This window comes from Drosophila sulfurigaster, chromosome 3 (assembly GCF_023558435.1).
Source record: "Drosophila sulfurigaster albostrigata strain 15112-1811.04 chromosome 3, ASM2355843v2, whole genome shotgun sequence".
In the NCBI taxonomy this organism is placed as follows: domain Eukaryota; kingdom Metazoa; phylum Arthropoda; class Insecta; order Diptera; family Drosophilidae; genus Drosophila; species Drosophila sulfurigaster.
The window spans coordinates 34,029,919-34,056,445 of NC_084883.1; the positions used below are offsets into that span (position 1 = coordinate 34,029,919).

General features: G+C 36.9%; 2 protein-coding genes across 2 annotated transcripts; one reads left to right on the forward strand and one right to left on the reverse strand.

The window, feature by feature from the left end:
• The first annotated feature begins 9,184 nt into the window (after positions 1–9,184).
• LOC133844390 (uncharacterized) lies at positions 9,185–10,510 on the forward strand. The gene is made up of 3 exons (XM_062278343.1): positions 9,185–9,405; positions 9,471–9,490; positions 9,543–10,510. The coding sequence occupies exons 1-3, from the start codon at positions 9,308–9,310 to the stop codon at positions 10,430–10,432; spliced, it is 1,008 nt and encodes a 335-aa protein (XP_062134327.1). The 5' UTR covers positions 9,185–9,307; the 3' UTR covers positions 10,433–10,510.
• A 655-nt stretch (positions 10,511–11,165) lies between these two features.
• On the reverse strand, positions 11,166–13,019 carry LOC133845070 (cell death protein Grim). Its single transcript, XM_062279409.1, has one exon. The coding sequence runs from the start codon at positions 12,631–12,633 to the stop codon at positions 12,199–12,201; it is 435 nt and encodes a 144-aa protein (XP_062135393.1). The 5' UTR covers positions 12,634–13,019; the 3' UTR covers positions 11,166–12,198.
• Positions 13,020–26,527: the final 13,508 nt, after the last annotated feature.

Genomic DNA, 26,527 nt, shown 5'->3' on the forward strand with positions numbered 1-26,527 from the left:
GCGATAACAAAGGCAATATGAATTTATTTGATACATTGCAAAAGCTGAGATCCTCCACGGAGATTTCAGTGAAAGTGCACAGCGGGATGGCCAAGAAGCAAAGTTTCTCCTGTCAGGGTTAAGCAGCTGTGCGAAAGAAGTCAAATGCCAACTAATTAAAAGTCTTTGGAAAAGGTTTGTTTTCGTGACATCAACAAGATCATTAATAAGGATTTCACGGGTCGAGCCTATTGCGTCGTAGAACAAAATTCTCACGTGTTCCACATACTTATGTGTGAGACTGTAGACAAGAGTTCAAAATGAAACTGAATGCAAATATTTATATAAGACACTTTTGTTGCTATTTTTCTTTAGACATGCCCGAAAATGTCAGTTGCGAACAAAAGGGTTAATGAGTTCAGCAACAACACGGCGGCTACTTAAAGCCCTGATTAATGATCTACTCCTGAGAAAAACATTTAAAAAACTTCATATGTATGCAAAATAAATGAAAAAACTTTGCATAAAATCATTAATTAAACACAGTCACTGGATCACATAGAACAGCGCATAAAAATATGCAAATTTCAATGGATGCAAAGCCAAAGTAGAAGAAATCACATCACATCCAATTATAAATTCATTGAAATGACATTTAGACCCGTAAGATAAGTCACCATCAGTCAAAAGTTTTTCTTCCTTCCTTCCACCCCTGAAAACACAGTTAAATATAATAAATGTTTGCTTAGTTTTATTTTCGGTTATATATGCAAATTCTCAGCTTCCAGTTCCACACTCAATTAACTTTGTTGTCAATCAAATGCAAATATTGCTGCGGTTTTCGCATTCCCAACTGCAATTTGTTTCTGCTGCTGTTGTGGCTCATTAGAATTGCTCAATTATTCCATCAATATGCATTGTTGTTAATCGAATTTGTGCAGTTCCCCAGAACTTCATTTCGTCGTGGCGTTAAAAATTCATGAATATTTAAGTGGCCACCGTTGGGCATGTAAATTTTTTTACACATTGCAGTAGAAAGTCGAAAGTAGAGAGAGAAAGAGGAAAATGCCTTTACAGTAGATCGATTTGTAAATTTGCCTGGGAAAGTTTAGCAAAGCGTGACGCATCTTAAGGAATTAAAAGTTGACTGTATTAACGATTAATCCGTTGCTGATTTGTAGAAACAAATTCACAAGTTATTGTCGAACAAACTTTGAACAATCAATAAATAGAATCAAACTCAACGATATTCCCCATTGCCCCGTTTCACACATTTCCCTTCGAAAGGATGATCAATCAAAAACTGAATTTTAATGTTATGCGGTGCATGAAACCCAAACAGGAACACACAACAGAAAACAGCCGAAAAGAGGAAAACGAAATAACCATATCCTGCTGTATGGCGCAGACAAAACAAAGCAAAATGTCCACAAGAATTTCCAAAAAAAAAAGAAAAAAAGGGTGCGCTGGCATTTTTCTAACCCTTTGCAGAAGGCAAAATATTTGGAAAATTAAAAAAAGCGAGAAAGGAAAAAAGAAAATGCAAAAAAAGAAGAGAATTTGACGGAGTGGCAAACCAGCAACCGGTAACCAGAAGCAGCCACTGCCAAAATAGTAAAAATTGTTGAAAATCCTATTAAGCGTTTCCTGGGCGTCTGTTGCTGAAGGTATCGAAATTTCACTCCGGCTGCGATTTTTTTTGGTGTATCACACCGTTAGAAAGGGAACACGTGATAGCTACATGCTTTTGACACTTTGAAAGCTGGAAAGGTTTAGAGTGGATAGAAGAGTTGCCTTTTTACACTGGCTTAAATGTCTAATTTAAATGCATGCGCTTTTAACAGTTGTAGACAGAGATTGATGATGTTTCGCTTTGATTTTAAATTGCCATGGACTAGAAGAGCCACAGCACTTTCAAATAATTGCAAACAAATAGCAGAGACTGTGAAACGAAATAACTGAGACTCATTAACTGAAATCATATCTAAAGTGAATCAAAGGAAATTCTCTGGTTAGGCAGGTGCAGATTTTCCCTTCGATTGGGGTTGCGGAACAACTCCTTCACATGTGGAGATACACACATGTCATCTCTACTCTATTTTCCTGTCTACTGGCAAAATTTATGAGCTCTAACAAATCAAGTTAGCCATGCTCACTTAACAAAACAATGCTCAAACTTTTTGTTTATTGTGCTTAGGTGTACAAAATTTAAAGCATTTATCGTAAATTTTGATCGCTGCCGCTATAAAAACTGATAACATATGACTGCGAGTGTGGGGAGCCCTTGGGCCCTTGGTCAGTCGGTAGTCGGTTGGACAACCCTTAACCACACACACACAATACTCACTCAGAGACATCCTGTTTGTTACAATGATTAGGAAGTGGAAAACAATAAAAGGCTACCCACATTTGAAAGGCGATAGCAAACGCAGAACGGATGTCATTAGGCCTATTTAAAGTAGTTTTTGTGCCTCGGGCAAATTGTGTAAAAGCATCGCAATGAAAATGAATGAATGTCCTTTTTGCTCTCTCCGTCTCTTGCAGCGGAAATCATAAACACTATTCTATCCCCTCTACACTCTCCTCTCTCTCCTCTTCAGTAGCTAATTTATCAACGCCGACGACTGACAATTCAACCGCAATTCGTTGCGCCTTTAAGCCAGGGGTCAGATTTTTTCAATCATCGTTACGTTTGCAAGCGCCTAAATAAATATGTCAAAATCAATTTTCGAACGCCGACGCAGCCGATAGATAATAAAAGGTGATCCCGACTCAATATCACTATCAATTAGTGCCACACAATTGAGTTTTTCACAATGCCACTTTCAACTCTTGTTGCGACACGTAGCAGGCATTGGTTACGCTTCAACACTCGCTGCATGCCACAAATTGTATGCAACGCAGTTTGTAGAAGGGTTAACAATGCGTTGATCACAGCTTTGTTATTATATATCACTTTTTAAGAATTATAAATTATTTTAAAATAAGTAATTAAATTGTGAAAAAGAAAATTAAAATATTATTGGAAAAAGAGTCAAATTTAATTTTATTCCTCATTCAAATTATTAAATTATTATTATTATTAGATTATATCGGAAATATTTTGATTCTATTTATTTAAATGTTAGTTATAATTAAAATTAATACTAACGCTATTGTTAAAGCAATGGCAGCGAAGGCCTTTGATTCAAAATTTACGACTATAGCAACTTTTTACTTCCACAATTTTTGTTTATTAAAATAACATATCTTTGTTTTCCTTTCCCACAACTAATCCCAGATTCCCTCAAGCAAGCAACTCTTAAGATTTCCTAGAATTCCTTGCAGCTGCCTTGGCAGAAGTTCACACAACAATTTGTATTTTATAGCTTGTGCGTTTTATTAATTGCTGCAAATTTACTGCAAATTTAACGCGATCCCTTTCAGATCAATCAAAACGCATTTGCACACGTCAAACACAGAAATCCCCCAAAATAAATCAAAACAAAAAATTCTATAAGAAAACATATAAAAAGCGCACAGTCATAAATATTTTGAAAGATTGCGAAACCATAAAAATGCAGTGTGAAATTCATAAAAAAATCAAAGAAAATAAAATAAGAAATGCAGCACGAATTTCACACAGTAAAAAAATGTTGAAAACCACCCAAAATGCAATGCTTGAATTGCGTTTGGGTTTGAGTATGAATTTTTTTTGCGTTTGTTTTGAAGTGGGTAAAAGCCAATAAATGCCCATCAATGAACCGTCTTTTGAATGCAGTTTTGAAAACAGTTTAAATTTGATTTGGGTGCGCAGTTTTTGAATTTCATTTCGCAAGAGGGGTTGCAACCAAACCCTTCACTCTTCACCCTTCCAAGCGAACCGAAACTGGCCGCCGATGCGTTGCGTCCAAGCGCTAAATAAATCATTTCTCTTCGATTAATTCGCTTGCTGACATGTGGAGAATGCACACACATACATGTGAGTGTTGTGAGTGTCGGCAAATGGGAAAGGGTTATGGATATTTTGGGCTTAAAGGGTGACGGCTAAACGGCCGCTACTCCTGTCAAATTTTGGCTTTTGCTCCGCTTTGTAGTGGCATGGAAAATTGTTTTTTATATGTTATGTACAACGCGGTCATAAGTTATAAATTAGTCGACTTTTCAAGTGCTTTAAACTCGCCAAAGGGTTAGTGTATTAAGAGAGAAACCCCTCACACTCTCTCTACCTCTTTTCTACTCCTTGCTACCATTGACATTTCCACATCATTGATTTACTTGGGTTCCTTTTTTTTTATTACTTACAAGTTTTTTTTTATTTTTAAATTGTTGCCTCTCGCTTTGTGCGTAACAATTGGCACTTGAGTTGTGCGCATTTTTAAGTGCATTGATTAATTTTTATTTTGATCGTTTTGAAATCAATATTGTTTGCAAATTTCTGTAAATATTCTGCGAGTCCCTTCTGGGTTGCCTGCCAAGCAGTTGGTCTGTGTAATTTGCCACTTTAAAGGGGTATCGCTGCAATTTATGTAGTGGAAATCTGTTAAAAGGATTACAACTTTAAGTAGCGTGAGAAAGTCAATGATGAGCTGGTCTTAGGGTGTTGATCTTACGTTGGGTAAAGCAACAACCAGAGGATAGGTAAATGGTTGAATTTGCTTCTTGAAATAAAGAAATAACATGGAAAATCAAATAGAGAACAACTAAAAATAGAATTGAAAATATACAGCGTTAAAGTTGGTTACTGAATGTGTACTAAATATTTGATTAATTATTTGGATTACTCAAATGTCCTATAATTTTTACGTTAATTCTATAATATGTTATTTATCTATTTATAAAAAGTTACAAAAATAGTTTTGATTTAGTTCCAATTTTAAAAGAGCAGGAAAATATCACCTAATATAAGTATTTCAGCGATTAATATTATTATATTTACTTTCAATTTCATTTATTTATCCAAAATAAACATAGATAACAAATTGATGTATTTCTAAAACTAATTGGCATATAATGCAGGAAAAAATGCTTCGACTGCGCCTTATGATTTTTTTTTGGACCGGAGGAAAAGGAATATCATGTGAATGCTGAAATAAATAAAATAAATATGTTAGAAATATGTGTGTTAATCTTGTTGGTTAATATTTTTCCTTGACACATTATTATTATATCAAATATATACTTTTTCCTTATTCGTTCAATGAAATAACTTAATCAAATGAGCACACGCCCTGCCACCCAAGAGAAGGATACTTTCATTGTTGAGTTATCAATTACGTCACGAGCATGGCTCACTTTTAACCCTAGAGATAATTTAATCAGCGCTACTTCAAGTATGCGATGTTAGGTAGAGTGTATTGTAGGTCTGTCCAGGCTATAAGAAAGGGAGCAAAGGATCAGCAGGCAGTCAGCTCATGTGTGAGATTTACGCGTTCTCTCGCCTTTCACTCGGCAAAGGCAACAAACAGAAATCAAAGCGTAACAAATTGCGGGCACACAGCATAGAGCACAGAAGGGAAGGGGCAGGGGCAGAGACAGTGGCAACACAAGGGAGAGGGGCGCAGAGACAACTTTCACTGCACGGATTAGCAGGCACGTGACTTTTTTCCAATGCGAAACATGGTCGAAAGGAGCCTTTTGTTTGCCGCGTATTGAAAGCCGATTATGTGGACGAGAGTATTTACACTTCATTATGATGATGTTGATGAAGATGATGATGGAGAGAGGACAATGGTCATTCAGACTGGTCAGCTGCTGGTCGAGCTATTTAATTATGTCACTCTTGGCAGATTTATTAATTTTTTCTTCTATCTTAGCGTGCAAATCGATTTGTCGTCATCTCGATAGCATCGATAACTATTAATGCGAATTTGCGACATTTCGAAGGGTGTGGACAATTTGCATGCTACTGACACGCGTCAACTTCCGACGATAGTTATGCAAAAATCACCAAAAAAAAGTCAGCCTGACAATGGATGTGCTTGGACATAGGTCAATGAGTGCCACTTAATCAATGTCAGCAGTTGGCCTGGGAAGATATTGCTACCGCTATCAGATAAAGGCAAAAGAGAACAGTGCTTAACATATATTTATGAGATAACTCAACTGCGCTTTAGCTGTAAAGTAGACTATATCATATTTGAATATTTGATTGGCCATAACTCTTGTTGAGTGCTACCCAAAATGCCAGAACTGCCGACGCACCGTTGGTGTCTAATGATTGGCCAACTACCAAAAATAGGTGGCATTGATATAATGCCACAGCCACAGCGCAGTTCAACTGGGCTCAACTCAACTCAGCTCAACTCTTTGTCAGGCATTTTCAATTTCGTTAATGACCCAAAAGTGCCGTAAAGCAATTTATACATGGTCAGTCGGAGAGTAGTAGTAGGCTAGCAACTGGGGCGGGGCTGAGCTCAGCTGACAGAAGACAAATAATAGCGCAGCAGGACATTGACAACAACACCCGAGAAACGAGCTGCATGGAAAAATTGGAAAATGGGAAAAACGACTGCGAGTCAGTCTATGGCAACTGGGCAACTGGTCAGTAATTGACTGCCGTTGCAGTTGATGGTCGTGGTCGTTTGGTTTGCTGGTCAAACGCCGATAATGAAGCGCAATTGTTGAACGTGGCAACAAATTCGAATGGGATGGAGGAGAGACAGCAACAAAGTGCAACTGCTGCAACAAGCAACAAACAACTTGCAACGCTCTGAGGTAATTAATCATATTCCTGCCGTCTCCGTTTCGAGAATGAATTCTTTTATGGGCACTCATAAACCATGAACGATAATACTCTAAACGCAAACGCTCGATACCTCTGGGTTATTTTCAACTAATTTAAGGTGTTGCCCCATTGCAAGAGGTAAATAAATCATTAATTTTCCATTTTTTGGAGACTGTTTTTTTCATTCCATTTGAAATAATGCCCGAAATGTATGCATATAGTTCGAATTCTTTCTTTGGGGACCGCCTGTGGTTTTGTGGGTGTTGACACATGTTTAAGCGCAGAGGAATCGAGACTCTAAGCGAGCCACTGCAATGAATCATAAGATTAATGAATCAACCAAAAGGTTTTGAGCACTAAATGTCAATCCGGCAGTCTGAAGAAGCCTTCGACGTTGGCCACTTCAAACAATTAACTCGACCCCCAACTACAACTCCAGCCTATCTTAGCTCGCTCATCAGTTAAGTTTAGTTTTGTCCGCCTTTGATATTTGATTTGCCTTTTCCGACATGCAAGTATCCATATCCACTCCCTTCCCCCTCTTCACAGTGTAACAACTCTGTTTGTGGTCATATTGCGTTTCACTTTTGCTCCACTTTCAGTTTTTCGCCTCGATTTGCATTGTCGCATGGCCAGAGGGGGGACAACGACGATGTTTCTGTTGGGAGCGTTGTTTGTTAAAGTCCGTCCCGTAACTAGGTCACTGCTGTTGCCTCAAGCTCGAGGGCGACGTACATAGGTTACTGTACTTTCCGCTCAACGGAAAAATAAAGTAAGAAAGATACAGTCAAAGGTGCTCGACTGTGAGATACTTGCCTTACATTTTCAATTAAAGCAAAATAGTGTGAAATCGGTATTTATTGTTTAAATATGCTAAATAAATGTTTCAGAAAAATACTTAATACCAAGATCAGAGCTTTTTCACTTGAGACTTATGTGTTTAAGTACAATAATTTAGAGTGAGATACAGGTTCGATCGAAGGCTTTCGAAAATCTCTAAGTGAAAGCTCCACAAGAAAGCTTAGATATCATATAGATACAAGCATAAGAAACTAATTATAGAGAGAGCATGCATGACTATATCTATATATCATACTAACTAATACATTAAAAATATGACATAGATTACGAAAGAATCGAGATTCTCAGCCAAAGCAATTGAGTAAATGTTGCTAAGAACAGATTGTTTTCATAAAAATTTACTTTCCGCAAAATTAGTAAGACGCTATTTTACTTTTTTTAAGTAAAGGGTCTGCAAATAAAATAAAATATTAACATGCAATAATAATAAAAATCAATACGCAAAATTCTTATTAATTTGTCACTTTAAGAGAGTTATTAATTATTAAACGCATCTGTTACTCATCAGCCTAGACAAAAGTGCTAAACATTCGGTCATATAAAAATTGAAGAAGTTATTTAAAAATAATTTTATATGAATAAAATTGGATATACATACATACATAGTTATCCCATAAAAAGCCTTCTTAAGCATTAGCTTAATTTAATCTACTTTCAGAACAAAATTATTGACAATGTACATATATCATACATTCGGCATTATGTATGTTTCATTATATATTCTTATTTTAGCAGGTGACGTAACAAGAAAAGGAAACTCAGTTAACTTACTTGATTACTAGTCCCAGCACAATTTAATTGAATAATTGGTCATTAGTGATCGCTCTTAATGAGCTTTAAACACGTGTTGTACTAAATTAACTTCAAATATTTTATCATAAACTGTTTGCCTCACACATGCCAAGAGTTATTGCAGGCGCTAAAAATTCAATCCAGCACACTGACAGGGCAGGACAAAACAGGAGCCAGGACACGCGACAAAACGCGGCTGAGCATACAACAACATTTGCATACCCTACAATTTACGAGTTGCTTATCATTGCCAAAAATCAAGCCACACGCGAAAAAAAAAACCGAAAACTTAACCCTAACTGGCAATGGGTGCGAAAGGGGATAGAGGAGAAGAGAGGACAGAGGACAGCGGGCGCCGGGTCAAGCGAGGACCCTAATTCCCTGGCTCGCTTATTGTCCTGTCACGACAATTAAATTTGTTCATTGCGCTTTTGCGCGATTTAAATTAAGATAATGTGGCAAATTAGCGGCCCGAAATGTTTGCATAATTATAAATAAGTATAGAAAAGAGGAAAAACTCTTTTTATCGGGAAACATGGATCATTTGTCACAGATGTTACTTTTTCGGGATCAAACGTTCTCTAGGGGGTGCATAACCCTGATGACTTGAGCATTTGCCAGTTCGTTGTCTGTTCTGTCTTTTTTTGCAGTGGCTTTTAAGCAGCGTAACCTTTTAATTTAACCCTTGCCGCACAACTTGTGGCATGACACCACAGAAAATATGCCTGCAACAGCATTTGCGTTTCCATTCAAAGGTGACATATTGGTCTTAACGATAAGGATCGCTAAATGTTTGCATGTGGGCGCTGGGGTTGTCAAAAGGGTTAACATACCGCTTCGAAAAAAAATGGGGAACTCTCAGCAGGCCGAGCTGAAACCATTTCAATATTTTCTAAAAAATTTCGAATGGTTTTATTTTGTTTGGCATGGCTTAAGGCGTGAATTGATTTCCAACTCTTCTTGGCAGCGATGAAGGCGGACAATGTGCAGAACATGGAGAACAATAAAGCTGAGATGGAATACATAACTCTGCCCAACACTGGCATACAATTTACCGATGGACAGGAGTAGGTTCTATACATCTTCTACAATTTATACTTTAACGATCTTTTACATCTTTTTCTTTTTCCAGGCAGGCAGAACCCAATGCATGTGAGTAAGATTGTTGTTGATAAATAAAGTACTCTTCATCTCTTTCTCACAGATCATAGCAAAGAGAATGAATATAGCCAGAATCAAGCCTACAGCGGAGTGGGCAACTTTGGGTACAGCGGCTATTCAGCAGCAGCCCCAAATTACTCTTACTGCTGTGGCTATGATTCAAGTGGCGCGAACACTGTGCAAAACACCCAAAGCTATGGATATGCAACACAAGCAAATCCCAATCAGGTTGAGTATCAATACGAATATGCCAATCAGCCCAATGTTGGGCAATACTATAATGTAAATCGTGTTGCGGGTGGCGGAGAAAGCTACGCAACAACAGCAGCTCCTTCAGCTGATAACTATGCTTCAACAGCAAACTATTCTTCAACTGCAAACTATCCTTCAGCTGGAAACTATTCTTCAGCTGGAAACTATCCATCGACTGTGAATTATTCGGCAGCAATGAATTATCTTCCAACTGCGAACAATTCATCAGCTCTAAACTATCAAGCTACCAACAACATGGAAAGCTATGCTTACAATATGAAGCATGGTGCACAATCGAATTATTTCTCAATGCCATCGCTTGGCAATATGGGAATGACGCGTAATCAAATGAATCCCGAGTATTGGTATAGTCCGCAAAAAACAGACGAGGGCACAAAACCTCAGTCTGTTTACAGCTCCGACTTTCAACCCAATTATGGTGCTGGGAATAATTTCAATCATTTCCCCAACAACAGTTTCATGGATAAAAAGTTATTTATGGAACTATTGCAAGCGAATCCTGAGAAATCAGTGCTTCAGGGCAACAGCTATCAATACGGCGATGCAACTTGCGACGTAGCTGACGATCAAGTTAATGGCAACTATGCCACAGGAAATGTCGGTGGAATGCAAACGCAAAGTTATCCGATATCTAATTACGCGCAAATGTGCAGCTCTTAATTTGAAACAAAAGTATTTACAAAATTATATAGATAATAACTCACAAATTAATAAAAAAAAAAATCTTTGTAAGACGTTTCCTTTGAACAATTATTTATTCTGCAAATATTTAAGCAAAAGGTATGGGTATAAAAATATAATATTATCTTTTTATGAATATTACAAGTTTCTTAGAAAAGCAAAGAAACACAACTTTTTTATAAGCAAAGAATACGTAATATTAAAAAAAAAACAAACATATAAGGCTCGCTTAAGTTCTTAACAGAAATGTATTAACTATTGGAAAGTCAAAAAAAATTATTATGTTATGTAATACATATATAATATATATATTCTGATATTTATGATATTTTGTTCAAGTCACGGGAAATGTCGATATCTAATTGCGCACAAATTAAATAGACACAAACTCTCAAAATTAATAAATAAAATCTTTGTAATTTTTCAACTTTGAACAATTATTTATTCCGCAAATATTTAAGTAAATGATATGGGTATAAAAATTTAATATTTGTGTAGGTATTGCAAGTTTTTTAGAAATAAGAAATACAGCTGTTTTATAAGCAACGCATGCATTACTTAATATAAAAGAATTCTGATGTTTATTATGCTTTGCCAAAGTCTAGTAACTTTTTATAACTTTTCAAAGTTTTTGTATATTTAACCCAATATTTTAAGAAAAAAAATTTTTTTTATTTTTGTATAAAATTTTATTTATTTTCGTTTGTCTTATAAAAAAGTTTAAATTGCTTACAAATGTGTTTAAGGTTTTTGACACTTATTTATTCAGTATGTTTTCCATCGGTTTACGAATAATGTCAAAATGTGAAACATAAATAATATAGTAAATTAATTTTGCTAAAATCAATAATAATCATAAAATATGCATAGATATTTGTTTTTGTTTATCAAAAATTGCTTAAAAATTGTTTTGCTTTTCGGACATTTATGTTTGTTGTTTATTTTGTATTTGGGTTGTCTTTCATTTTGGTTCGGCGGTTTCTTTCTTTTTATATATTTTTTTTTGTATTTTGTTGCAGTTTTATTGACATTTATTTTGTAGTTGTGTGTATATATAAAAATCGTCTGCTTAATACTATTTTGTACAATGTAGTTGTTGTCTTTGTTGTATTTTTCATTTGTTACATTTGTTGCATCTTTCCAGTTTTAACCAAGTTTTCAATTTGAATAAGTTTGAATTGCATTTTTTTATTTACGCTAATTGAAATGCTAAAATTTGACATATATATATTGTATATTGAATATAGTTAGTAATTCTTATGTGGCAGTTATATAAATGTATGATAGTGTGATTTTGACTGTTTGAATGTATTTTTTGTTTAATGTAGACACTGATGCTAGATTAGGTGTACGATATAGTATTGAAATAAGTCTTGAAGCGACGCCTCGAATTTGAACCAACTTTACAACCCGAAACCTTTTACACATCTCAAAACTTAAGCCTTACAAAATGTACTCATCGCTCTTTATCTTTCTCTCTCGTTTTTAAAAAAATACTAGAAAAATTTGACACCAAAACAGTACGAACAATCATCATATATCACTTTCAGCAAATCGTTGACAAATTTTGAATTTTCTCAAAAATCAATTATAAAATACATTTCGTTAGCACTTTTCCATCTTCCATCTTCTCCCCCAAAAATCACATTGCGCTTTGATTGAGCCTCCACCAAAAAAATAATCTGTACAATCGTCAGTGTTGAGTGTTCTGTAGTATATAGTAGTGTTTCATCTTCTTGTCAAATCTATTGCTGTTTGGAGCTCGCATCAGTTACATCTCCATCAGCAGCATTGACTTCCGTTTCCGCTTCTGCATCCTGATTGCTGGCACCGCTGCTGATCTCAAAGGATATCTGGATAACGGTTGGACGACGCTGTGCAGGATTGTAGCTGTAGAGTCGCAAGGCATAGCAAAAGATTTGGGCCAACAGCTCCCAACAGCCGAACTCCGACATCGTCATGGCGCCTTGTTCGCGACCCAAAGGCACCGAAATGTTGGCGCGAAATTGTGAATTGCCGCCACGTTGCTGATGTTGTTGCTGTTGTTGTTGTGGTCGCTGCTGTTGCTGTTGATTGTGTGGAGAATTGTTCGCCGAAGAACTTGTTGTATTTGCAGCAGCTTGTTGACGGCTTCTGGCCAACAATTGCGCCTGATCGGGTATAAAGTAAGCGATTGCCATTGTCTTTGATTTTGCAAATTTTTAAAATGTTCGCTCTATTTTGCAAAATGATTTCACTTTATGCACTTGGTATATTTTTACAATTTTTAATTAGTTAAATTTTTTATTTAAATTCAGAAAATTATTTGCATAAATAATTTCGTAAATGTTTCTTTGGTTTGGCGCCAAAAACGTAACTTTGCACACTCGTCAAAACAATCGAGGAATATTATTCTGTGCGAGCTGGGTTGTGTTGCCGTTACTAAGGTTCTGCTTGTACTGACTCGAAATATTCTTGCCGCAGTCACTTTTACTGAATTTCGCTCGGCAGCAGCAACGCGTTTGACATTCGTGTGCTTCCTGGGAGGCAACTCGACGCTCGCTCGGCCAAACGTCAGTCCACCCCATCTGGGTGAAGACTGAGATGTTGTCTGTGGTGGTAGTGGTGGTGATGGTGGTGTTTGTCGTGTGTGTGCTTTGTTTATGCCAACAACCAACCAATTGAACCACCAACCACAGCCTGACTCACACCATTCAAGCACAATTCCCTCCCTTCTCCCATACGCCTTGCGAGAGTCAAAGCCGAGGCTGAGAGAGCAACGACAGCTAGAGAGCAAACTGTGCTTACGTTGCGCTTACGTTATAGAGGGACAATAACGTAAGTCCTTTGGGGTGGTTAACGCAGTTTTCGAACTGAAACTGTGCGGTATGGTTTTTGTTTGAGCTAATGTTCAAATGAGGGGAATTCGTTCGAACTTCGAATGCTTTTTGCTTGAGAATCAACAATTGTTTTGTGTTGAATCATTTTTCCCCTGAAAAGACGCAAGAAAACGTGTAAATCGCATAAGGTTTTGAATGTTGGAAGAGGCCTAGCACTGAGTAAAGTGAAATCTACTAGCAATATATTATTCATGTATGTATTTTTCGGGATTTCCAGTTGGAGCTTTAATAGGGAACCCTAAAACTCACCTACTGGGAAGGCAAAAATTCCATGGAGCTCAACTTTTTTTTAAACATTTAATGAATTATCTCTATTATTTCTTAATTTGAGTACTTCATTAATCCATTTTCAATTTCAATGTCTTATTACTGATTAACTGCTTATAAAATGGACAAATATATATGCTATTGTGCTTCCGAAGCTCTCGTATTCATTTAAACCTTCTTCAACTCGACATATTGCCTTTACTGTATTCCTTCACTTATTTCCTTTCAACCTTCAACGTACTTTAGTAAAATCATTCTATCTTTGTTCTTATTTCCAAAGCTTGGGGAACTCCTTAGAACCTTAAACTTCCTTCAACTCTCTTCCTTCACTTCTATTTTCACTCAACCATCAACTGGATTTAGTAAAATCATTGTATCCTTTTCCTTCATTCCAAGGCTTGGGGAACACCTTAGAACCTCCTTCAACTTTCTTTCCGCTTTTTCACGCTTTCCAAAGCCACCTTCAACTCAAACATTGGTGCTACTCGCTCAAGGTCTTGGGGCACCCTCGCAACCACCTTCAACTTGACGCTCCTTGTAACGTTTTTTCAATACGCTGACTTCCAAGCCTTCAACTTGGTTGCCACTCAACCCAACGGGAATCCCAAATTGACCTTCAAACTAAACAGTTCCTAGTTCCGGCTCCAGCAAACATTTGCCAAGCTGACGTTTGCTTTGGCCTTGAGCTTCTCTCCCTTGCTTTTAAACAACTGAGCATAATCCAAGTTAGCTCATCCATTATGATAAACCACTTCCTGCTAGTTTACACTCCACGCACACACACACACACACATACACACGCTGCACACCCACAGAAATGTAACAAGTTTTCAAAAGATTCCATTTTGTTGCCATGGGGTGCTCCTCGAATGTTTCAATGTTTCAATGTCACTGCCAAGGCCAAGTGGCTGACATTTCTGTGGTAAATGGCAAATTTGCCTGCTCCAAAGCTTTTTTGCTTCAACTGGCCTCAAGGTCACGCCGGCCGGCAACGTTTCGCTCGCTTCATTTCCTTTTTCTTCTACTTCTTCTTTTTTGTGCGTGCGTCCTTGACAATGAAAAGCGTTTAGGGAGCGTTCCCTACTCGTTGCTTCGCAGTGTGGGCGGCCCTTTGACACAGTTGACAGCACGTGCTTTTTATGCGTGTATACTGAAGCTTTCTCAAGGTCCTTGGATATTGATTAAATGAGCTGGGAGTTGTGTGTGGTCAGAAGACATAAAGGTTATGATTGCAGTGGGTGGGAAAGTATTTTTATTGTCTTGAATTTAAGTTAGAATTTAGCACTTTAACTTAAATGTTATTTGAGTTGGTATAATTGGGAGATATTAAAGATAAATAAAAGTTGGGATTGATATGAAAATAATAATGTTTACATTTCTTTTATCTTATATTAATTAACAAAGAATTGTATTTAAGAATTAAAGGATGGGTTAATAAATCAAACAAATGACAACTAAAGACTTCAAACGAAGAATTCTTAATCAATTATTAAGTAATATTTCAACACACATTTAAAAACACATTCAATCAAAGCAAAAAACTGATAAATACTAATATTCAAAATAAATAAACAGTATAAATTTCAATAAAATTGTAATAAAAAACTTTTCTGTCTAATTTATACCAATCCTTGAGTAATCCTAAATTTGTTTCTAAGAAGTTTTCACCTTAAGAGTAAAATAAATTAAAGTTCTACGGAGACTTAACATCAACTTTCGCAAAGCGCCTATAATTCTCGCACTTTAATGAAGATAAAACGTGAAAAGCGCAACTCAGTTTGCATGTGTTGCCTCCCATCGCACTCAGAATTTCATCTCAACGACAGCTGAGTCTCAACTTGCGGCTGAATGTGGCATGTGGAACTTGCAACGCTTATCAGCAACAAGCAGCCGCCGTAGCTGCCAAACGGGCAACAGCTGTCAAACTGCACTTGAAGCTCATTAAAAATTTGCATCAGCCAGCATTCAGCAGGCAGCAGCCAAGTAGTCGTTGCACTTTTGGTATGAAGAGAAATGCATTAAAAACGCACTGCGAATGAAACGCTATGAAAAGTGCACTTTACACATTTGTGCGTAATGATTTTCCATTAACGTAAATTTGAATTAACAGGCAAACGAGTATAAACGTATAATTACAAGTATGCCAATGATAAAACAACACGCGCCACCCACACCAAAGGATATCCTTCCCTACCACCTACTTTTACCTCTCTCTGCTGCTGGCATTTGATAAATGCCAATGGCATTAACTGAACGAGTTCTCAATCCTTTTTTGACTGCCTATCAGATGAGCGGCTGATGTGGCAATGACATCGACTCCAAATGCGGCCAGCTGCTGCCTCAGCTCCTTCTCCTCCTACACCTCATTCAGTTGCACCTCCTTTGGACGACAACATCCTGGCTGCTGTTTATGGTAATTATTTATTTTCGTCAGCCGGTGTTGTCGCATTTGTGTAGACTTTTCATCATTGCCATAATCATTAAATTTTATGATAATGTCACAGTTTTGTGTGCTGTTTGCTGTTGCCTTTGTTATTGCTGTCTGTTTTGCATTGCATTTGTCGCATTTAATGTGCCTTCTCTTTCCATGCAATGTTTGGGTGGTGTTTGTTTCTGATAAGGTGAGAAGTATTCAGGCAAAGTTGAATGAGAATCATTGTTGTGCTCAACTAGAAGTAAACTACAATCATTCAACCCAAACTTGTAATTTTTATCGAGTTTTAACTATTTTTTGGTTTTTTCAAAACAAAATACTACATATTTTGGAAAGTAATTCCAAAAAAACTTAAGTTTTCTCAGATAAAACTTTATATTATAGTCTTTATTTCTTAAAGCAGATATATCCTGTTCATATTCAGAAAGAACAAATATTCAATAAGTATATTTTTTGTAATTTAGTGGATCCTATTCAAATATTCTATATAATAATTTTATCAAATAAAACACTTTAAAGTCATACCAATTTCGTATATACGATTATATTAGTGACTGATGTAAACACTATTCAAAGCAAATATATTAAGCTATAACAAACTTTAATCAAATATTTTCCGATAAGTTTGAATATCTCTGAAATACAATATGATAATATATGCATAATATTTTAGTTTTTATTCTTAGCTATCAACATTTTAATCATAATTACCTAATGTGACAACTATGCGTTCATTTACAACACAGTCACAATGAAATCGAAGTTATTAGCATTAAAATTATTTACTGTGAATTCGCAATCAATTAGAGTATTAAGTATATCATCTTGCTGGTTGCTAGGCGATGATATATTCATATTGTAATGGAACAGATGTGTATCGCAATCATTTATTATTTGCCAGCACATTCAGCATGCTTTATAATTTTGCAGATATCAAGAAATTGTTGCGTGTGTGTGGAGTGTGGTGCAACGTTGCCCTAAGTATCGAGTAATATGCTGAACTCTCCCTTACTCCCTTGCTCTCTCCATATGCTAGCATCACTTCGAGACCTAAAGAGTCCCAATTGCAGTTGTGCTCTGTGTGTAACTACTTAAGCCTCATCATCCGCATTTTAAATGCCCATCAGCCAATAGCCATCAGACCAACAACACAGCTCCCCAGTCATCATTGTGCTCACACAAGGACCACAACATTCATACTCACACACACACAGACACACAGGCTGTTGTGCTGTGCAATTATTTCATGCATTGTTCAAGGATTGTTCGACTGCTTTTTGCAAAAAGAATTTTCTTTGTATAAAGTGGAAAGGCAAAAGTGTTGTCAGGGGATTTACGCGCTCACAATGAAGACGAGGCCAGAGCCAACTGAGGACCTGGTCCAAACGGAAATGGCAACAATGCGCCAGCATGGAAAACAATTGACCAGCAGCAAAGTGGGTAAAGGGGCAAAGGTGGGGAGTGAGGGAGAACTCGAGGATTACGCATGAGTTTACAAGATGCGCACGGCACTTAATGATTTCCACTTATGGCAATGCAGACAACATGACCACGAGAACAGACTCTTGACCATGCCCATTCTCTGGCCCAATCCCTGGGCAAGTTCCTCACTCACTCCCTTGTCCATTTCATAAACCATTCCCTCGTGCACTTTCAATACTCGTTGATGGTTAGCCATTTACCCGAGTGCCTACAGTAGCAGCCAATACCAAGTGTCCCTCATTGTGCAATCCTTTTGCTAATCTATATGTAAATTTCGCTCTCCCTTTTGGGTAGGGGAAGGGTGGAGCAGATAACAAGTGTAAAACGAACCTAAGCAGCATATCGAAGAATCAGCTTGGCAACAGTCAACAAGAAGCCTTCGCAAACAGATGACGTCATGATGTTAAGTGTTTGACAAATGGCCAAGACAAAAAAAAGCTGGCTGACAACATACTAAAAAGTTGACAAACTGTTGGCAAAAGTGTCAGCAGCAGGGCAGGACACACACACATCCTTGTTTTGCATATGTGTCGACTGCTGGCTAAGTGTGCGTAAAAGATAAATAATCATGTGAGCTGAGGCGTTGGTGCGAGCCAAAAATTAATTTCATACATTTTAAAATTTCAATTTATTTTGCTGCGCACGAATGCGCGATGTCTTCAAGCAGACACCATGCAAAACACCCACAACAAGGATGAACCCTCCCCAATCTCCACATTCACATCAACCTCAACCTCAAGGCAAGCTGTCTGTTTTGTTTTCCTTTCGTTGGTTGCCGCGTGTGTCGTTTTTCTTCAGTCTCTGTCTGTGCTCGTCCTTTTTTCACACTTGTCACTTGCATTTTTGACATTTCTGTTAGTTAAAGGGCGAGTTGAAGTCTGAGAGCGACTGAAGAGTGAGGGGTTATGGATCTGGCTGGTAGCGCTGTCAGCCGTTAATTAATTATGTGTATGCAGTTGGACTGACAGTCTGGTTAAGTGCAAGGCAGCAAGACAGCCACAGACTCTTCGCTCGACGTATGTATGGATACGCATTTGATGTTCAACGAGAGTAATTAACAAAGGGTAAACTGATATTGCGAATCGCGCAGCGGACATTCGTTGCAATCAACGCAAAATGATTTTCATATTTTGCAGCTGGTAATGCGGAAAATCTTCTGAGGGAAGACACATCTTGACATTTCCGAATTTCCTTAAATAATTCTGTTTAATTAACCGATAAGCGTTTGACATGCATTCTTAACGAAAGGCCATTAATTTTAGGTTTAAGATATTAACATTACAGTAATTCATTTTTCCTTACAAAAGTCTTATCTCGATGCAATTATTAGGTTCAGCTCAAATTATTTATCTTTCTGTGTTAAATACTAATCAAATCAATACAAACAATCCTTTATAAAAATTGAACCTAATTAAAATTTTGAATATTAAGTTAAAATAAATAAGCGCTATAATTGGTTATAAATAAAACTAAAATAAATGACGTACGAAGCATAAGAAAATGGTTGGATAAAATTAGAAATATGAAGGATAATTAGTAAATACCCAACTGGTTATTCGTATTATTAGATGTTTTGCCAAATTATTGTTTTCCACAAGGTCTCTGAGGTAATATCGGATGAGTTAGGGCAAGAGTTGGCTTTGGTCAGTTTTAAGCTAGTAAAAGAAAGAGTTTATAAAGTTAATAGTATATCATTACAGACCTTCTTCTAAAAAAGTGTTCCACTACTGATTTTATTTTATGTTGAAGAAAAGTAAGTCAGTTTATTCATTTGCCTATTCACAGCTCTTTTTTTCAACACATAACAGAAAAAGTTGTGTAAGAAAAAGAGTTAAATTCAGAACAATAACCATGGCATATTACTAAAGTCCTGTTCTCTGGCAGCCACTAAACCAACTTGCTGTTAAGGGAGTAAACTTTTTTTATGGCTTTTTGATTAGTTTTCGGCGCTTTAAACCCCGCTGGGAGTCCGAGTGAAGTCAATTTAAATTAAAAGAAGCACGCGCTGTTGCATATCGAAGTGGCAAGGGAAAAGTGTACAGGACACAGTGGGCAAAGGGTCGAGGCAGGAGACGAAACAAAAGTTAAATTGCAGGTATTTAAGTATTTTATATAAAATTCATCATCATCAGGCGTCCGCCGAAGTTAATGAAGAAGTGCTGCAGCCAAAACTGAAACTGAAACCCCGTCCACGCCCCTTTTGGCACCTTGTTGCCCCCTTTGGCCAGTCGGCAGTCGCTATGCTGTGCATTATTTAGCACGTCAAAAAGTTCATAACTGCGTTGCGCTCGTGAATTGTAATTTTTCTTTCGCCATGCTGCACACTTTCATTACTTCATCACTTCAGCACGAGAGCCACAACAACGAGGATGATGAAGGAGAAAGGAGTAGCAAGGAGGAGGGCGAGGAAGAGGAATAGAAGTACTCTTCGCATCGGAACTGTGTGCGCCATTTATTATGCTATGAAATTTGAGTCTGAGTTTTTGTTTATGTATTAAGATGCAGGCGACGCGTTGCGACGGAAGCGCGATAGAGTTTTTCATTTACTCCTTTTTATGATTTTCAAGTTAATGTTCATTTATGGTGGTTACACGTCGACTTGCTCGAGTTTGTTTAATTAGACGGTGTGGATTATATTGAGCTCCAGCATTAACGCGGTGTTGAACCAGCTGCCATCTATCTCACTCCAGTTGCCAAAAGTTGTTTATGTTTAATTGTCGAGCTGGTTGCCAAAATTTGTTCAGCTGCAGAAGAGGTTTAACTTCAGAACTAGGTAGATATTTCAAAGACAGTTAGGGAATGGTGTTTTAATTGCCAAATTAATCTATTATGAGAAGTGTCTACGTCTAAAATTAATCACAAATATCTGTGATGCGAAAGGGAAAATTAAAAAATATAGATTATCAAAAAATAAAAGCTAAGGTTAACTAAAATAATAATACCTTAACCTTTACCATTTACCTATGAAAATATTGCAAGCAGTATTTATTGCAAAATAAGGGAGCAATATTAGTTAGATTAATTAAGTAATTGTTTAAAAAATTAATTTACTATTTTAAAAATGTAGCGATTAAAGATACATAAGTGAAATTTTAGAAGCTTCTTAAATTGAGTTGTCTATCGCTTGGAGTAAAACCCGACCCAAACCTTTACTATATGTTATCCAGAAAAAACGAAGTCTCTCTTAAGCCCGCCACAAAATAAAAGCAAACCCGAAATAGTAAACTTATAAAATTTTACAACACGAAGCGTTTCCGTCAAGTCTTAAAGGTTTTACAGCTAAGCTGCTGTACTGGGGATTGGCAATTCACCTGGCTAAAGGACGAAGAAAAGGACGAGCAGTGGAATTTGGCATTGGCAGTTCATGTGGCTTATGGCATTTAATATGCATTTTGTGTTATATTTAATATGCAGCTGGAAAAGCCAGAAAGCTGCTGAAAGTGAAGCAACAGAAGACGCTGCCGAAGTCAAATTGCAGTCGACTTAATGTGCCCCTGTTGCTTTTGGGAATACACCCAAAGACGATGAAGACGACGACGAGATGATGTCTGTGTGCCAATCATGCCACATGCCACATTGCAGCATGCCACGTACTACGTTAGCTGACTGACTGGCTGGCTGCATGCGGTTGGAATTTCACTTTGGGGCATTGTTACGTGGGAATTTAGTTATGATACCTTCATCCAACTTGGCTGTAATACCTGCTCTCATTAGGGCGCCCAATTGCCTGAAAATTACTGCGAAATTGGCAGCGGTACAGTTCCCCCGTCTAATGAATCGCCAGGCAATCGAAATGGGACACACAACAACAACACGCAGCAGTAGCATAAAAAGAGGAAGGAAGTATGGAAGGAAAAAAAACACTGGCAATAACCCTTCTTCTTTAAGAAAGGCGAACAAACGCCCCTTAATCAGCACAGCGGGCAGCGGGCAACGGGCCACAACTACCCCAAGCATAAATCTATTGTCCTAGGTCATTCAACCCACTGTGCTCAAACCTTCTTCTTCGAATGCCATTTGCCATTTGCGCTTTTATATTCGCCAAGTTGCCGCGCTGCCGCGTTTGCCGCATAAAATGAGCAGAAGCTGCATGCAGCAAGCAGCAAAAATCCACAGCACTAAATAGAGTCCACACACTCTTTCGCACACACATACACACTCACACACAATTTCTGCATTCGTTGTGTGCATAAAATATATTTTTTTATGTCACGTTTTTAATGACATTTGTTGCATTTGCCACTTGCCATTTATGAAGCTGGGAAACTGTAACTGCAAAGCTTTTCACGTCAGCCAAATCGGCAAAGTTTTCGATTGAGTTCAGCTCTTAAATATCCGATTCGATTGAGATATTTTCTGGCTGGCAAAAGTGCTTCAGGACATAAGCCAGAGTCAAGCAACAGGCTGTCACTTTGACTTGCCAATTTCCCTCTCGAGCTGACAGCTGTCGCTTGCAGCCAAGAATGCCAATGCGAAACGAGGAAAAATAGCGTACAGAAAGAAATGTTTAGGAAGTCTTTTAGGAGTACTTAACTGAGTTTTGGATTCAAGCAGATGAAACTGTATTCAGTTCTCTAGAATTTATATGCATATAAGATGGCTAAATATTGTTGAGCTTTACGAAATTTGAAAGCTGTATTTGTTATTTAAAATCAAGAACCTCGATAAATTTGGGATAAAGGACGGAATGTGCGATATTAAATTGAACGCGAAGGTTAGATCGAAGTCATATACATATTTAAATTTTGCATGAGAAATATGTTACATGAAACTGACTCAGAGCAGCGGTTTTATATATTAAGAGCTTTGCTCTGTTTTAATTATACACAATTAAATTATATACAAAATTAAAGCAGTTTCACATAACTCTAGTGAAAAACTTAATCACATGACCACAAACTAACACATATAACTTCTTATGACTTCAAAATTGCTCTTATTCTGATAGAAAATGCAAAGCTGTTTATATATAAAATCTCTGCTCTGACTCATGGTTTATGAGTCACATTACTGGTGACAGGGCGGATGGCTGGTGGATTACTAACAAACCACAGCCTACTATAAATAGAGTTAGCAGCCGTGGCACCCATCAGAAATTGTAGGCGACGAGTTGGACTTGAAAAGTTGAATCGAACGGACGTAAGTCACTAAGACTTACTAAGTCTCTCATCTGTGTTAAAATTTGTGTCTAAAGGACTGAAAATTCAACTTAAGTCAATATAATAAAGCTATAAAATAAATTAAATCTATGAAATTTGATTGTGAATTATGGTGTATGAAATATAATGAACTCTTAGAAGAACAAGTTAATTTTTATAAATTGTCAGAGTAAATTAATAAAATTAAAAAATAACAGAAAAAGACAAATCAGAAAATTATATATTTATATATTTGTGATTGAAAATTTTCTTTTTATTTAAAGATGGCATTGACTAAGTCGAAATATGTTCCACATTCTGAATACATTTTAATTGAAGTGCCGATTAGCGTTTCCATAGTTCCTTTGCGATAAATTTATGTAATTCGTAATGCTAATAGACTATGAAATTTGTCCTTAAATAAAGTGTTGCTCATATGTATGTTATATACTAATATATCAATGCAGTCGTTTTACAGTAAAGTAATAATGTTATGATTGGTGGATGTATTAATCAAATGTATTATCATGCAGTACAAAAAAACTTAAATTTAAAACAAAGAAATTTACCAAATTTAACAGTCGTAAAAATAAACTTAAATATAACTTTTATTCTATAATATGTTATAGTAGACATTTTTTTATTATTATTTTATATAATTCAATTCAATTTAAAACAAAGTTTCTGTAATTTTGTACAAATTTTTAACACTCTTGCTTTTAAATTTTCAAAATAAATTTTAAGGTCGCATTGGCAAATGATACTGCAATTTAAGTCCAGGAATAATTTACTGGTTAAGTGTAGTAGTTGTCGTTGTGTGGTAGAGTCTCTCTTGCGCCTGAGTGGACGAATCAACGTTGTCATCGGTGTGATTATCACAGTTATTATGCAATTGCAAATTGACGAAAATCATGGACATGGTTGACAAGTTGTCAATAGTAGTTGCTGCACCCCCAAATGCTAATTAGCAGCGATTGAAAACTCAAATTGCCTTCGCTTCCTGACGCTTTCACAATATTCCACAGGACACTGCCATCCCCTGCCACGTCGCTGAAATGACCGCTTGTTGTCTGTCCGTTTGTCATTGGCGACGCCTACGAAATTATTTCATGCTTCAGCGCATTTCTTATGGGCTTCAGTTTGTTGTGTCCTGTGGCCACTTGAGTTGTGCTTTCAGCTCTATTGGCTGCCATTTGTGGCACGCTCGATTGCATTACGGTCTTGCGACCGCAAAACTCGCACTGTACTGCACTTGAGGACCCTCTTGCTGGCCGTGATCCTTGAGATTGTGATTTAGCACAACGCCAGCAAAACGACAAACAAATAAACTGTCGTCACAAATCGCATGTCTCATGATGTAATTAGGTTTGTGCCCAAATTGTTGAATTTGCTGGCAATGGCAATTATATGCGTCAATTGTCAGTTGGTTACATCTCGTTAACTTATTTGATTATGCTCAAATTTCAGGAAGCACTCGAAGACGCAAGCAACACTGAGCAACAAAATATATAAAATAAAGAATAAAAACAGAAAATTAATAATATATTATAAAAATTTGAAAATTTAATTATTTAGCAACAATGAAGAAGCACGTTAGAAATTAAAGATTTACATATTCAAAATTCAGTTTACACATAATAAAATAAAATACAGAAAAACGTGATTCAATATGTAAACCAAAATCGTAACTCTACATCACTGAAACTTTTCCCATAAATTCATTTACTCCATATTGTTGGACAGTGTTACAAAATCCTTGAGTAGCTTATCTATTCGACTGAACAAATTCAATTTGAAGCATGGCACATGAAATATGGCTAAATAAGCAAAGTAATTTAACTTTTCTCAATTTTTGCTGTAAGCCAAACCAAAGCCAAAGAGTTGGCACAAAAGGCGTCTTATCGACGGAGCACAGAGATCCGATGGAAAGGAATCATTTGATGAAGTGCATGGCATATTGACAGAAATAGTCCAGCTCAACAAACTATGCAAATAAGCAGGATACAAAGGATGCAGATGCAGGACACATGGGACACATATGCCAAGTTATCGCTCCTTCGCTCTCCCTCCGCTCTCTCCTTCTGCTTTGTTCATTTAGCTTGGCTTATTAAATTGAAAATATTGCTTAAAATATATTTTGCATGCATGGCAGGAGCATTGTTGTTGTTGTTGTTGTTGTTGGTGGTCCTTTACCGTTTGCCTTGGTTCGCCTTTTAAATGCAAATTAGCTTTTTGACTTTTGTGTGATATGCGCCCAAGCCAAAAGACCCAAACTCCAAACTCAGTCTCAGACTCTATTTAGATTTATGCGGCTTGATAAATTGTGGCTACACTTAATGTGCGCATACGGTGTGACATGTCCTTTTCATGTCACTCCACACACACACAGACTTCAGACTCCAGACTCTAGAGCATGGCCAAAAAGTTGAACCAGCTTCCCACTTTCGACTGCATTTCCATTTCAGTTGACATGTCGAGTGGTTTTGTTGGTTTGGCAGTTGCCATCGCCGTTGACGTTGTCGTTGACGTTGCCGTTTTTTGCACGCTTGACAAAAACAGCGCTGTATTTTCCTGCTCTCGGTTGAGTTTCTGGTTGTGGCAAAATCATTTTGGTAAAACGGACTCGTTGCTTTTGTGGTCCAGCTTTGTAATTAGTTTTGCTAGCCGAGACGAACCCAGCTGACGCGATCCAACGAAACTGACCTGCCAATTAGATGAAAAGTTCACAAAAGTTATTATCGGTTCATCCCAAACCCACAAAACAAATATTTTTATATAGTTGCCATATGTTATTGTAGCATTTTTCAATGTTAAAATAACTTTGTTAAAAAGAAATAGATTTGAGAGTCAAATGGCAAAATTTCTCTGCTCTTTTATGGAACATAATATTTTTTTACATTTATATTTATTTATGTATTTTTATTTTCTTCTTAAAGCTACTAAACTATCGATAAAATGTGGTAAGCAAGGGAATACATAAATAGGCCGGTTGATGCAGTACTTAACACCAATTTGTAATCAAATGTTCATAATTATAACATACATTTATTATTATACTGCAATTGTAATTATGTCTTCAACGTTAATAAAATTCAGTTGAATTAATGTTGATTATTAATCTGTACTTCAGGTTGATTTTTTTTTAAATTTGTTAGTCAAAAGGTAGAAAGCTTTTAACTTTTTAGTAAATATTATTTTTTGAATTTTTTTATTGTCATCCTTAATGTTTATATCTTTTGTCTTTAAACATGTAACCTTGTAAATATTCATTGTTTTATTATAATAAAGTTTTAGTATTAATTAGGTAAAAATTGTATCTTTATTTTAAGGAAACTAACCTGTGTTTCTATATTATTTTATATTAATTTTACTTTCCATTCTCCTACCTCTCAAAAGTGCTTCAACTATCATTTTAAATCGCTTCCCACTGCCCTTATTAAAAAGTGTAATTCCACGACATTATCTGGTATTAAAAATCAATTATCAATGACGAGCCGAACCATCTGAATTATAACACTTTCCCATGAAATGTCTACTGCTCTCCCGGCGACGCAACGTTCCATCAAAATCGGAATCGAGTTGAAAAGCGAAAGGCACGGACATTTAACATGCATTTTAAAGCAAACGCAAGTCGCTGAGATTTTTAACATTCCATTTGATTTCAAATTTTTTGTTAGATTGATGACGCTGCCGTGTGGCAAGCGTGGTGGGGTGGACTAGTTGTGGCAGGCATAACCAAAGGCGGAATCTACCCCACACTCTACTCCCACACACACGCTCAGTGGGTAATTCGTCAGTTGAGTTGTCAAGTTGCCGCCGCCCGCCAGCGGCGAGTAGAAAAACGTGTTCACCAGCCGGAGAGAGACGGAGAGAG